Genomic DNA, 14,165 nt, shown 5'->3' on the forward strand with positions numbered 1-14,165 from the left:
CTTTCTCAATTTATATTTTCACACCAATCTAGAATATTCTTCTTTTGTCCAGTCATGCTTTCCATGGCATTGTTCATTTCTCCCTTCCACTGTGTATGATGAGACATAGCAGGCAGTCCAATGAAGATTAAGGAAAATGAGATGGCATTCTACTCCTGCCTCCACTGGTTTCTTCACTGAGAATGTTTGTGAAAGAGATGTATGTGTCTGTACTCAATGTTTACTCAGGGGAAAACTTCCCAAGGGCTTCAGCACAATCCTAATTGTATGAGTCCATTGAATTAAAGTTTTATCCCGTATTCTTACATGTTTTTTTTTCTTTGTGAGTAAGGGGTTAGTATCAAATACAACTGAAAGTTTTATAACCAAGTATGCAATAAAACTGGGGCCAGTGTTATTTGAATCTTACACTGTCTTAAGGTCCTTGCTGTAGAGATTGACTTCTGCTTCATCTGATTTTGGTTAAGCAGAATGTAACGATTGATTTAGAGTCTAAACTAAGAGAGGCAGATGCTAATTAGTCACCTTCCCAGTGCGATCCATTCCTATTTTCTAATATTATTCAAACATGCACCCGCATCACAGAATTACAAAAGTAAGGAGCATTCTACTGTTCTTAAACATTGCTTAAAATTGGGCACATTTCTATATTTGAATGAATTTATTTGTTTAAAGATATGAGTATACTTAAAAAGGAAAGTCAAGGAGCATGCCAACTTTCTCCTCCTCCTCCTTCTCCTCCTCCTTCTCCTCCTCTTGGTCTTCCTCCTCCTGGTCCTCCTCTTCCTGGTCCTCCTCTTCCTCCTCCTCTTCCTCTTCCTTTTTCTCCTCCTCTTTCTCCTCCTCCTCCTCCCTGTCTTGAATTCAAGACCTGGGCACCATCCTTAAGCTTTCTCAAGGCTGGTGTATGTGGTACTGAGGAATTGAACCTAGAGCTTTGTACATGCTAGGCAAGCGCTCTACCACTAGGCCACACTCCCAGCTCCAAAGGCACAACTACTTAACTTCAACAATACAGTGAAAATATTTTAAATGGTACTGCCACATGATCCACAGATCTTTGGGTATCTGTTCAAATGAATTAAAAGTGGGGTTTCAGATTTGCACACCCATGTTCACAGCAGCATTATTCAAAAAGGTTAAAATATGGAATCAAATCAAATATCCATTAAAGGAGAATGGTGGATAAAACAAGCATGGTCTATACCTGTAATGACAATTCATCCAATCTTAAAAAAGAAAAATAACCCCATCCCATATATGAATGTTGTCATTATTAAACTACTTGAAGTAAGGCAGGTATAAGAAGACATACACTGTATGATTCCACTTAGATCTAAATATTTAGCCTAATTCAAAGACAAAAAAAGTAGGAGGATGGTTACGAGGGACTGTAGGAAGAATGAAAATTTTCTTTTTAATGGACATAGAGTTCTGGTGTGTTTTGTTTTTTGTTTTTGCCAGCCCTGGGGATGAACTCAGGGCCTGAGTGCTGTCTGTGAGCCTCTTTGTACTCTATCACATGAGAAATGGTACCACTTCCAGGTTTTTCTGAGTAGTTGTTGGAGGAATGAGACACATGACTTTTCTCCTCTGGCTGACATGGGAACTGCATTCCTCAGATCTCAGCTTCCTGAGAAACTAGGATTGTAAGCCTGAGCCACCAGTACCCAGCTGAGTTCTGTTTTTGGTTTTTGGTTATTTTTTTTAATATGAAAATGTTCTGGAGATCCATTACACACAATGTGGAAATACTCAGCACTATTTAACTGGCTAAACCACGTTTTAATATGGTTAGAATGGTAAAATTATGGTGTGTGTGTGCGTGTGTGTGTGCCAGTCCTGGGACTTGAACTCAAAGCTAGTGCTCTATCACTTGAGCCACAGTTCTACTCCCATCTCTTTTGTTGGCTAAAAGGTGATAAGAGTTTCATGGACTTTCCTGCCAGGCTGGCTTTGACCATGATCATCAGATCTCAGCCTCTTGAGTAGCTAGGTTTGTAGGTGTGAGCCATCAGTATCTAGCTATTATGTGCTTTTTCTCCATACATAACAATTTAAAAATAATCAAATTCTTAGCATCCACATGCACTAGAGATGACTACAGAGCAGCAGCCATCAAAGTGCTTTCTGTAAAGGAGCAGAGAGCCTTTCTGGCACTGTGGGTCCTGTAGCCTCTGTTGTAATTACTCAGTGATGCACTGATGTTATGAAACAGTTATGGCCTGTAAATAATAAATGGCACAGGCTGGCTAGCCTGTAGGCCATACGTTGCTGACCCTTTCAAAAGTATTAATATTTGCATCAGAGATAAGATTATCATCTTGTGAGGATTAAAGACTCCTCTATGCAAGGATTATAAATGAAATATTCTTTTTCAAGCATCTAAAATTAACAGCGATGGTCATAAAAGTGGAGAGACTTAGCAAGACCAGGACTTACTTGAAATAGGTTATTACATAAAAACATTTTAGAGCTTAATAATTTAGAGAAAACAATAATAAGACTAATAAATACTATAGTTGAAGATAGCCCATGATGACTTTTAGTTTATGAAAATATTACAGTGGAGTTTTTAGACATTTTGAGGATGGAACACAAGATTCTAAGATCATGTGTTCCATCTTTAATATTTCTATTCCAGTCAGAAGTGGCAGCCAGCCAGCCACCAGCTCTGAAACAGTTATCTGCTTCGTGCATGTTATTCCAAATGGTCTTGGTTTAGCCCTGAATCTACTGTTTGCCATTTACCAAGTTCTGTGGGAGAAAAATCAATAAAGACACACAAAGCCCCAAAGGCCTCATCTCATCAAATTCAGAATTGAGAGCAAGGGTATAATTATTTGTTCCCTTCTGAGTTGTGCCATGTGAAAATGGCAGGCTTTTCCTATGGCATTTTGGCAGCTAGATTCCATCTGTGTGGACCACAAATAACAAGTGCCCAAGTTAAACAACCAACTCAAACCAAAACAAACAAGCACATATCAAAAACCAACTGATGAATATGGAGAATTACCAAACAGATAGGCGGAAGTATTAAATGTATAAAATTTTCACCTCACAAAAGAACTCAACCCAGTGTATGGAACTAGAGAACTAGAAAAGGCAGACAAGATGATGGGTCAAGTCCCTCCCCCTTCTACAATTGACTGGAGCAGAGAGAACCCTGGGAACTAAGGTTCTGCTTATACATAATTCCAGTGGAATTTGAAAGGTTCCCCATTCAACTTGGGAGGGGGGAGGGATCCAGATCTTCCTTGGCACTGAAGCAGAGACTTGTTTCAGCCAGGGAGCTGATGAACCAGGCATTAAGGCCAGGCTTTTGTCACAGTCCAGAGAGACAGTCAAGCAGTGACGCTCCAAAGTCACTTGGCACCTCCAACTCCCATGGGACCTGCCCTCAATTGCTAAAAGAACCTGACCTTTGACAAAGACCAATGATTTCAGCAGTAATTAATGAAACTGTCAAATTAATTAACCCAAGTCTTTGTTTAGAAGGGGGAAAATCCCTCTAGTATCAATACTGCTATTTACCCGTCTCTGACCAAGATCATAGACATCTATGCATTTATAACTGGCAATAGGGACCCCAATAACTGCCGGCCTTCATGAGGTTCTACGTAGTAAGCAGCCAACATTTATTAATAAACCTGCTCTTGGTTACATATCCTTTGATGGTATGACTAGTAGATTAAAGGTCCAAAATCTAACATTATTTGAACATCTATACAAGCCTGTGAATAACAGCATGTATCACTCATATTTCCTATACTACTTTTTAGATATCCTTTGGAGCCGCGGTTCTAGATAAATGCTGTAGGTCTTCATTAAACCTTTTAATAAATGGCCTCATGAAAACATTGGCTCTCCTGTCCTTGTCCGTGAACACTCTGACTCCCACAAATACCCATGTATACATTTCCATACTATCTCTTTAGAGGATTCAGAACTATTTCCTTACACCTAGCACAGCTTTTATCCCATTTAGAATAATTACCCACCATCCATTTCTGACTTTCAAGAAAAACAAGACACTTAATTGACCACAGGAGGACTCTCTCAAGGGCATTGGGCTGCAAAGGCTCTGCTGGAGCTCACAACTTCAGCTGATGTAACCTGCTACGAGAAACTGACTTCTATTTTTAAATCACACCCTTTTACTCGGCCTTCAAAGGGCACATATATCACATGTTGTAACTTTGCTCGTAAAATACCTCGTGGTCCAGGGGTGAATCACACTGTCGGGAGAAGCCAGAAGAGAGCATCCAGCCATCTAGTCCTGCTGCTCATGTAAATTCACTTACTGTTGCTTACTCTCTGTTTTGGGAGAAATATTCATGTGGCCATATTCCCCAGGAATCTCATTCCTCATGGCCATGTTGACAAGGAACAGATAACTAGTAAGGCTGGAATCAAACTTCTTCCTCCTTTTGAGCTTCGAACCCCTCATATAGACACTTACAGTTTCTTAATGTTGATTCCGAGCCCTCTGTTTTCAGCTTATGTACTTCAAAGAGTGCCAGGAAGAAAACAGATCATTTGCTTTGTTTGGTTTTAAGTTTTTCATTCATCATTTCAGTTCTGCTCACTGTGTGCTATTTAAAAGGTTTCTTGGCATGTGAACACAGCCTTGGTTGGAGGTGAAAATACACTTGAACTTGCTATTTATTAATTTATGCTCTTTCTGCTTATATCCAAAAATAATGAGGAACTCTGTAATTAAAGTGGTGGTCTATAGAGTGTGTCTGGCAGAGGTCAGAACAGTGTGTTTCTCTCTGGTCTACTTTCCTCCTCCTGGCACAGTCAAGCCATGATTTGTCTGGGTTTGTTCAAAAGCATTCCAGGGACTCTCCCTGCCTTGAGGCCTAGCTCCTAATCTCTTCTTCACATTAAAATCTGAGCTATCACAATTCTCCCCTTCCCAATGTACTTCCCTGCCCCTCTCATCCTTGGTAGATATCCTTTTTACTCTGGCTCTGCTTCACTCTTTCAGGGGTGTGGGCACCCCACTTTCCCACACCCTTCTCTCTATCTTTGTGCTCTATTTGTTTTCACTGGATGTCTTTTTCTAAGTTGTCTGCTTACTCAGAAACTCTGCTCTGTTGCTTCCATTCCTTTTATACCCAGGTCCTTCCCACTCATCCATCACCTCTTGTTCGGACACCAATTCCTCCAAAGCACTTCTTCAGTATTTCTGTTCTACTTTACACAAGTGTTCCTCAAACTATCTTGTGCTTCTTTGCTCTGTTCCAAATGATCAAATGAGACACACATGGATTTGCTTATTTTATATATTCATCTGGCTGATGCCTAGTCCATAGCCTAACTTCTGTCATTCGTGAGTGCATCAATGAATGGGTACAATCATGAAATAAGAGTCAGAATTCTAGTCTCATCTAGAATATGTGAAGGCAGCCAAGTTCATAGTTCAGGGTTCAGCAGTTGAAACGTGGAAATAGGAACTGGTACTGAGGAGACAAACTCCTGCATTTGCACTGACACCTGCACAGCCACTACAGTTGGGCCATGCTCTCAGATGACTCAGAAACACATGCAGGTAACACATTCCTGAGAGATAAATGGAGACTCTGCTCACTGTGACAAGACACTGAAGTTCATTTGGAGTTAAATTCCATGTTATAAACTTCCCAACTGAACATCCTTACAAAGAGATCAGCCTGTCACAAATTAATAATGCAACTGCCTACCAGTGCAAAGACATATGTCAATTCCTGGAATGTCATAAAGTCCCCAGCATATGCTGGGAATGCTGAGAGGTTTGAGAAAAGATGGGCCTGCCTCTCCAGACTCAGTGCCAAGAACTTTGCCATCAGACTTGTGAGCGTCAACTCAGGGCCAGGCACTGGCATGATCCCAGTGTTAACGGCTCTCACATGGTCCTTGGTCCTCATCAGACACACCCTAATCAGGTACATGCTTGAAGATCAACATCTTAAAAAAAAGTTTTTTTTCTAAATTCTAATCACATCATGCTCAGCCTACAATCCAGCTACTTTAGCATAGAAAAGGACTTTTTCTCAAAATCAAATTTTTTTTTTTCCAGAATCAACCTATTGATGAGACTAAATGGTAGGAAATGTTTCAACATTCAAACCAAAAGACAAAGGACCTGGTTTTTTTTCATCTTTACCCAGTTAGCAACACCCTCCCCTGGCCCAAACAAAATGAAATAAATACAATTCTAAATAAAATACTTCTGCCTTCCAAAGAAAATTGTATGGTTACTTTTATTATTTGTCATGTATGAGAGGCACAATAATTGTTGATTGAAGAAATAAATCATGGGAAATATTACTAGAAAAGCCCTTTTGTTGATCTTAAGTATGCTCTTAAATTTCCTTCTTATGTTGTTTTTGTTAGTTAGGAGGAAAAAAACAACTGTATATTTTCCAGGATTCTGAATTTTCATTTCCTTGTCTGACCTTTGGCTAGTAAACTATCATGGGTATCATTTTTCTCACCTATAGTAGATAATCTGTGTGTTGATATCTGTGAAAATTAATGAGTGGTAAGCATCACCATGGCCTGAAGAAAATCTCTTTTCTTTCCTTGTCCACTCCTCACATCCTCTAAATAAAAATATTAAAGACAAAGCAAGTTACTGGCATAATTAGAAATTCAGAAAACCAAAGTGATTTGGGGCTCACCGGCATCTAGCTACCAAGCCTTGACATTTTTATTTGCTATCGTGAAGCCTTGATTTTCTAAGATCTCTAAGTGAGATTTACTACACGTTGTCAAGGAGACTTTTCATTTCTGACTTTCCAGAAAAGTCGATAAATGAAAGACATCTATAATCAGAAGAGAAACTAGATGCTGATTCCTTTCATGGGGAAGGATATGCAATGACGAGAAGCTTTGCCTTTCAGAGGAATTTATATCCATACATATCTATGTCAAGAAGATCGTTCTGTTAAGCAATGACCTATCATTCTGTTAAGCAATAGATGTTCCCTACTCTTCAATCCTACACATTTGACCTCCCCCACACTGGGAGATTTCCCATTGCTTAAATTCCATGATGATGTATGGACCTAAAAAGAAACCTGGGAATTTCAAGCCATATCTCTAATTTGAATAGATCAGATGAAATGAGTAGAACAGTTGATGCAATATTATATCAAGCCTAATATTTGGCTGATTTTTCTTCTTTTACAACCTGAAACATATCCTGTAAACCAAACAAAGGACTACCGAGACTATACACAAAAATTGTGCAATGTTTTTATAAATACTCAGTATACCACTGCCCCCCAGTGGCAGGAAATAGCTTCTAACAAACAGCTTTACTGACACAAGACAATTTAACAAATACAGATTCTCTCTCCACTGCATAGCAGTTTTTACTGGGAAATTTCACAGGATACCCATTTCTTTGACTACTTGTTTTCCTCAGAGAAATTTCTGATAAGAGGTTGGTTGACAGGAGATAAAGACAAGGTACATTTGCTAATCATATAACTAAGTCCTATGGCTTCAGAATGCAGCACAAAACAAAGGAGCATAATGGTTTTATTAGTTTTATATACACTAGCAAATTAGAAAATATTTCCTTATAGTATGTTCTCATCTTCCAGATTCATTTGATCTACCTGTTTTTTTTAGTTATTATAAAAAGGCATTTAGAATTGACAAGCTTACAAAAAGTGCAAATCTGACTTCAATTAAAACCAGTTACTAAATCCCAGCAATTTCCAGCTGTCTCTTGTCTTATCCTTAGAGAATCATATTTCACATTAGTTGGTATTCTGTCGCATACAAAGATGTCAGTGATGATTAATTGCATCCTTGGTACTTTACAGCTATGTCTTCTAGAGGGATTCCAATCACACCTCATTACCTTCCAACAGGTACCTCTTTTGGTAACCCTCATAAAATCTCCTACCTTCCTGAACTTCTCCATTTGCTTGTAGAGGTCTGGATCAAGCTCCTGAGACACATCCTTCATCCATAATAAAGCCCCTCTGTATTCTGTCCGGCACTGCTCCATCCGGTTCACTGTCAGCCAAGTATCTGAGATGGCCCGATGCCGAAAAGTCTCCACTTCTTGGTGAAATCGACACAAAGGATTTCGCAAGGCCAACCTGGACAAAAGGAGAAAACCACAAGCCAGAAATTAAGCCAACTGGAAATCTGAAGCCTTCATTTTTTTGTTCATCTGAAAATCATGAATCTAAAACAGTATTTGAACATAGAAGATACTGCATCAAAATCTGATAAATGGCCAGGTGTGGTGGCTTGAGTCTTAATGCCAGATAGGATGATGGAAACTGGGAGATCATAGACTGAGCCCAGTCCAGAAAAAAATAGTTTCTGAGACTCCATCTTGACCAATGGCTGGGTATGGTGGTGTGTGCCTGTTATCCTAAGCAATTCAGAGAAGCACAAATAGAAGTGCAGTCCAATTAGGCTTGGATATAAAACAAGATCTTTTTTCAAAAATAACCAACACAAAACAGGCTGGTAGAATGGTTGAAACGGTGTGTGCTGGGTTAGTAAGAACAAGACTTTGTATCTAAGCTCCAGTTCTGCCAGAAAATCAAATAAATAATAATAAATAATTATCAAATAATTATCTTGTTTAAGATGAATCACAATGAAAATGTATGGAAATTCATGAGTCAGCTAGGGTGATTGCCTATGTATTGATTCCGTCATGTCTTGATATATTGGGCATTGTCAGTTACTGAGCTGGACTGTTGGGAAATGCCTTCACCAGTGTCACTAGGGGTGACACAGAGCCTAGGTAGGCATAGTATTTCTTTGCAACTGGAACCAGTTCCATGTCAAATAAAGGCTACTCAAGACATGATCATTTAGATTTTCACTTTTGGCCACTCCTTGTCTCCTGTTCCCCTGACACCTGGGCCTTTGAGGACAGATGGGAGTGTGTTTTATTACAGTTTCACTGACATGGTCATGTGGCTACTGTGATTTCTCTTCAAAGACCAGGGCATCTGCTGCTAACTTTATAGTTAAATAGAACTAAGGCATGAGCTGAAGCATTTTTTGGCCAGTTGTGGGGCTTGAACTCAGGGCCTGAGCACTGTTCTTGGATTTTTCTCAAGGCCAGAGCTCTACCACTTGAGCCACAGCACCACTTCCAGCTTTTTTTCTATGTTTGTAGTACCAAGGAATTGAACCTGGGTCGTAGTGCATACTAGGCAAGCACGCTACCAATAGGCCAAACTCCCAGCCCTGAGCTGAAGCATTTTTAAATGGTTTAGAAAGAGAGATAATCAGCCAGGCTCTGGTGGCTCATGCTTGTAATCCTAGCTACACAGGAGGCTGAGATCTGAGGACCACGGTTCAAAGCCAGACTAGGCACGAAAAGTCCGTGAGGCTCTTATCTCTAATCAACAGAAGTGGAGTTGTGGCTCAAGCAGTAGAGTAGTAGTCTTGAGTGGAGAGATCAGGGACAATGCCCACGCCCAGAGTTCAAGCCCCATGACAAATAAACGAACAGAGAGATAATCACACTGACCCAGTATCTAGTGTGTTAATGGTTTCAGATAAGTTATGTGATTAATCCTTATTTTATTTTGTTTATTGTACCAGTTCCAGGGTGTGAACTCTGGGCCTGGGCTCTGTCACACACACACACACACACACACACACACACACACACACACACACACACACACATACACACACACACACACACACGATACTAGAAGAAATGAATATATATTCATTACATTCTAACATTAATGTTAGATTACATGCATTCTAACATTAATGTTAGATTATTATAATACTGTCTATAGAAAATGTCATTTATTGAGAAAAAATGATGTGACGTAATTAAAATTTTGATAAAATATTTATTGCGGTAGAATAATACTGTTTTTGTTTTTAATATTTCAACCTCAAGTAGCAATGTATGTGAAATTAGACTTTTAAAATAGATTCTTCTCCAAGAAGTTGCTGGGGACAGGTGCAAAAAAATAAAAATAAGATGAATATTTAAATTTCCATTTAAATGCAAACTAATGTAGCTTGGCACAATGGTGTCAGTGAGCCAATGTCAGCTTTTGGCTGCAATGCTTCCTTGTGTGTAGCACTCTGAGGTTATAAATGGTGTTGTAAACCAGTTTAAAAAAATCAACCCTCATTCACCGTTTCCCTACTTCTCCTCTAGCCTGTAAGTAACCCAGTTAAACAAACACTGCTGTGAAGATTTGTATAACTGAAGACTTCTCAGATGTCTACTCAAAGATCCTGCTCATTTCTTGACTGCTATTTCTTTTCCCTTGATTTTGTCTATTTTCTGAATTTAGCTCAGAAAGAGTCTTGTGAATAAACTATTCTTGATTTCATGTATTGTTTTAAAATTGGACAGAAACTTTGAAGTTGCAATAGTATAATCATAGAAAAGAAAATGCACATACCATCACCTCGCTTTGTCCCTTTGTAATTTGCTTCTCCTAAATCAGAAAAATGAAACCCACTCACTTGTAGTACAATAGACTAAGTGGACCCAAGAAAATTCAGTAACCAAGAAAATCTCAAGCTTCAATGCTAGATTGGCTTACATGCTCATTCATGAAGAGTTCTTTAATTGAAATAATTACTAGAGCACTTAAAGGTCCATTTAAAGGATATTTTTCCTTTAGTAGGAAAAAAATGATCAGATATATCATGGCATGCCCAGGTAGTGGAATACTGAAATGCAGATGCTATCCAAGATGCACACATCAATTTTTTTTTTAGATGCTGGTGTTATTTGATTTAAAAAATCAGTGTGGTAAATAATCAGCATGCAATAGGACTAATATAAGTATGCTATGGTAGGATGGTGTGTGTGTGTGTGTGTGTGTGTGTGTGTGTGTGTGTGTGTGTGTTTTGGTAGTCCCTAAATCATGTCCCTCTTGAGAATTCAAATCCTACCTTCTTCGCATTCAGGGGAGCTGGCTGGGATTTCAAGTGCCTGGCAAGCAACTGAGGGGTAATGAAAACAGAGCCACTATATAGAGGGCTACCTTCTAAATTGCAAGGTTGGCCACACCTCATTAAGTTATGGGTGAAGTGTAGTTTGCTTGTGTAGAGTGCTGATAGTTGCAAACATCATTTGCTTTGTTTCACTGATTTAGAACTTTTTTCTTTCTGAGACATGATGGTGAGACTGCAGCCCAGAACAGCCTTGAACTCACAATTCACCTGCTTCTGCCTCCCCAGTGGTAGGATTAAGGCACAGAGCACCATAAAAGGCTTTGTTTCCTTTTCTTTTCTCTCATTGTTTTTGTTTGTAGTGAAAAGTTAGATTACATAAACTTAAGGTACTGCATTTGTGCCTTGAAAGATTATTTGATATATAATTATAAAGGTATATAACTAGATAGCCATACTATAGAGTAATTAACAATATGACCAATAAAAGCAACATTTCTAGTAATCTGGAATTTGGTTTTGTTTTCTATAAATAGATACTAATATTTATGTAAATGCACAGATAAGTTTTTCTCACCAAAACTAGTGATAATTACATGATGTAGCATAAGAGAATTTACTCTGACAGATATTTCAAGGAATTGGTTATCCCTGTAAGGCTGGAAAAGGCCATTGAGACAGAGAAATACCCAGAGATTGTAAAGTAGGTCATCCTTATTAGTAAAAGCTTAGTAGCTTTTCTATTTCAAAAATTAGTGTATATAAATTTTACAAGAAAAGTAAACATAACTTAAGACTTCAAACAAGTACCTTCTTTGGAAAACTAGGGTAGTTAACTGTTGGAAATAATTTCACTTAACAATGATGGTTGGCACTGCCACAAGGACAGGGTTCAAATGTTATAAGGAAGATCTGGCTTATTCTTTTTTCTTCTCCATCTTCCCTAGGCTTTGTCACAGGAATGCCCAAGGGGACTGCTTGGTCCATGAGGAAGGAAAGCAAACAGGAAAAATTAATGGAAGAAGTTAGCAGATGAAATTTCTGTAGCCTAAAACATTTTTGGAAACCACCGACAGTTTTATTTAGGATGAGTTCTGTTGACTAGTACTATGAGACACTTTTTGGACTTGTTAGTCACTGGGAGAGGGGAAAGAACAAGTTTCTCATTTCTCAGGCACAAAGAATAATTGTGCACAAGGGGCTTATTTAACATTGAGCATGAAAAAAATAAGTTCAGATTGTGTTTTAAAAGGCCATTTTCTCTGTACTGGAGCTTCTCAAACTTGCATGTATGTCAAAATCAATGGAGATTTTGTTGAAATGCAGATTTGGAGTCAGCAGGTCTGGGGGCGGGGCCTAGATTCTGCATTTCTAAGGAGCTCTCAGGTCGTGCTGTGGATGCTGCTGGCCCAGGATCTGGGCAGTGTATCCTGGTCCAGGGCATCCTGAATGACACTCTCTGCAGTTAATTGGCCCACAGAGAGAAGCCAGGGAACCCTTTAAGCTGGTCTCATTAGGCTCTTTCTCTAATCAGCTACTGGAAGGGGACCAGACTGGTTGTTATGAGCAACTTGAAGGTCAGATATAAGCCTACAGCAGCATTTACAATGATTGGCATACGTAATGCCCCGGTAGACAAGAAGAAATAAGAACATAATTAAAAATTAACAGGGAAGGAAAAGAAAACCACCTTACATTTTATTTAAGTTGGAGCTAAGTAGAAACCAACTAGCAACTGGGCACAGAGTAGGTTTTCCACCTCAGGCAAAAACCTTGCAAAGATTGTGAGATTTTCCCTTTATGAGTAAGGGGGTCCCAGATTTTCTGTAGTTCCCTCTTCTCACCCCCCCCAATCCCCAGTCTCAGATTATCCCAATGAAGACCACACACCTTTGTTGGGAAGAAAAACACAGGGCCTTTCCTGCAGCTTGCATCATTTTTCCTGCTCTGGTTTTATCTTGGAAGCCTTGGGATCGGAGAAATTTTCCCAGTTCATTTTCTTCTTGAGACAAGACTGATGAAGAAAAGAGGGAAAGGAGCCGTGAACAATGCAGTTTTTTTTTCTTTACGTTACAAAGAAACTGAGAGAGACAAATCACAAGGTCCTCTCTTCAGAGGCAATGATGAGATGAAATTAAATCCAAGTGGCAGGCTGCAAGGTAAGTTCTCCCCTCCACCCCTCACCCCCTGCCATTTAACTTTTATGCTGTTCTTCCATTTACAATAGGAGAGATCAAATTCACTTGAATACATCTGTCAGTGAGTTGGTGCCCTGTAATCAGAACCAGAAAATGACCTCTGTACTGAAAAGCGAGCCCATAATGTGCTGCTCTGAGCTGAAATAAAGGAGCTGGGTTTGTCAAGTCTGATGGTGGGAATCTTTTGTGGTTGCCTAGAATGTGGTGCTGCTATTATCTTCTCTCTCCCTGACTTTTTGATCTCTTTCTGAGTTACATTCTGCTCAAATGTAAAGCAACTCAAATATCTTACATGTGACCCTGGGTTTTAGATGGAGGTAGGGGTGGGGATTGATGATGGCTTGGTCATAAGGTTGGCCAGTTTGCGAGATTTTAAAATACAGAGTTGGTATATTAAAGCAGAATTTATTATGCCTAATCTGTTCTTCCTCCTCCTCCTCCTCCTCCTCCTCCTCCTCCTCCTTTTCCTCCTCCTCCTCCTCCTCCTCCTTCTTCTTCTTCTTCTTCTTCTTCTTCTTCTTCTTCTTCTTCTTCTTCTTCTTCTTCTTCTTCTTCTTCTTCTTCTTCTTCGTCAGTTTGAACTCTGGGCCTGGGTGCTATCTCTGAGTTCTCACCTCAAGGCTACCACGCTACCACTGGAGCCACAGCAACACTTCTGGTTTTCTGGTGATTAACTGGAGATAAGAGTCTCATGAACTTTTTAGTGCCTGGGCTGGCTTTGAATCATGATCCTCAAAACTCAGCCTCCTAAGTAGGTAGAATTAAAGACATGGCCACAATGCCTGGCTTATCCTTATTCTTAAAGGGAAGTAAAGGTGGGACTATTGCTTAAGAAAATGATTTCTAAAAATTGATTTGGCACTAAATATAAGTTGCAGAATTGTACTCTCCTACTAAACTATAGCCTAAGCCCTCAGCTATTTGAGACAAGTAGCTAAGGCTGGCCTTGAACTTGAGAACCTCCTGCCTCCAACTCCTGAGCCACCATGCCTAGCTAATTTTATATATCATATATCTCTATACTTATTTTCTTTTTCTTTGTCTTTCTTTCTTTTC

The 14,165-nt window shown here is 39.4% G+C and overlaps 1 protein-coding gene across 7 annotated transcripts in view; it reads right to left on the reverse strand.

Moving 5' to 3' along the window:
* Ica1 (islet cell autoantigen 1) overlaps positions 1-14,165 on the reverse strand; it is a 142,877-nt gene that overhangs the window by 91,669 nt on the left and 37,043 nt on the right. For all 7 annotated transcript variants that reach the window (XR_016535538.1, XM_090333162.1, XM_090333163.1 and 4 more), the window contains 2 exons: positions 12,802-12,925; positions 7,907-8,105 (listed from right to left, as the gene is read on the reverse strand). Coding sequence is in view for 6 of the 7 variants with exons in the window: in XM_090333162.1 (XP_090189288.1) it covers positions 7,907-8,105; positions 12,802-12,925 (323 nt within the window). In the remaining variant the exon portion in view is untranslated. The remainder of the gene's footprint in view (positions 1-7,906; positions 8,106-12,801; positions 12,926-14,165) is intronic.

Source organism: Megascapheus bottae, chromosome 5 (genome assembly GCF_031878675.1).
Source record: "Megascapheus bottae isolate mThoBot1 chromosome 5, mThoBot2.hap1, whole genome shotgun sequence".
NCBI classification, from domain to species: Eukaryota; Metazoa; Chordata; class Mammalia; order Rodentia; family Geomyidae; genus Megascapheus; species Megascapheus bottae.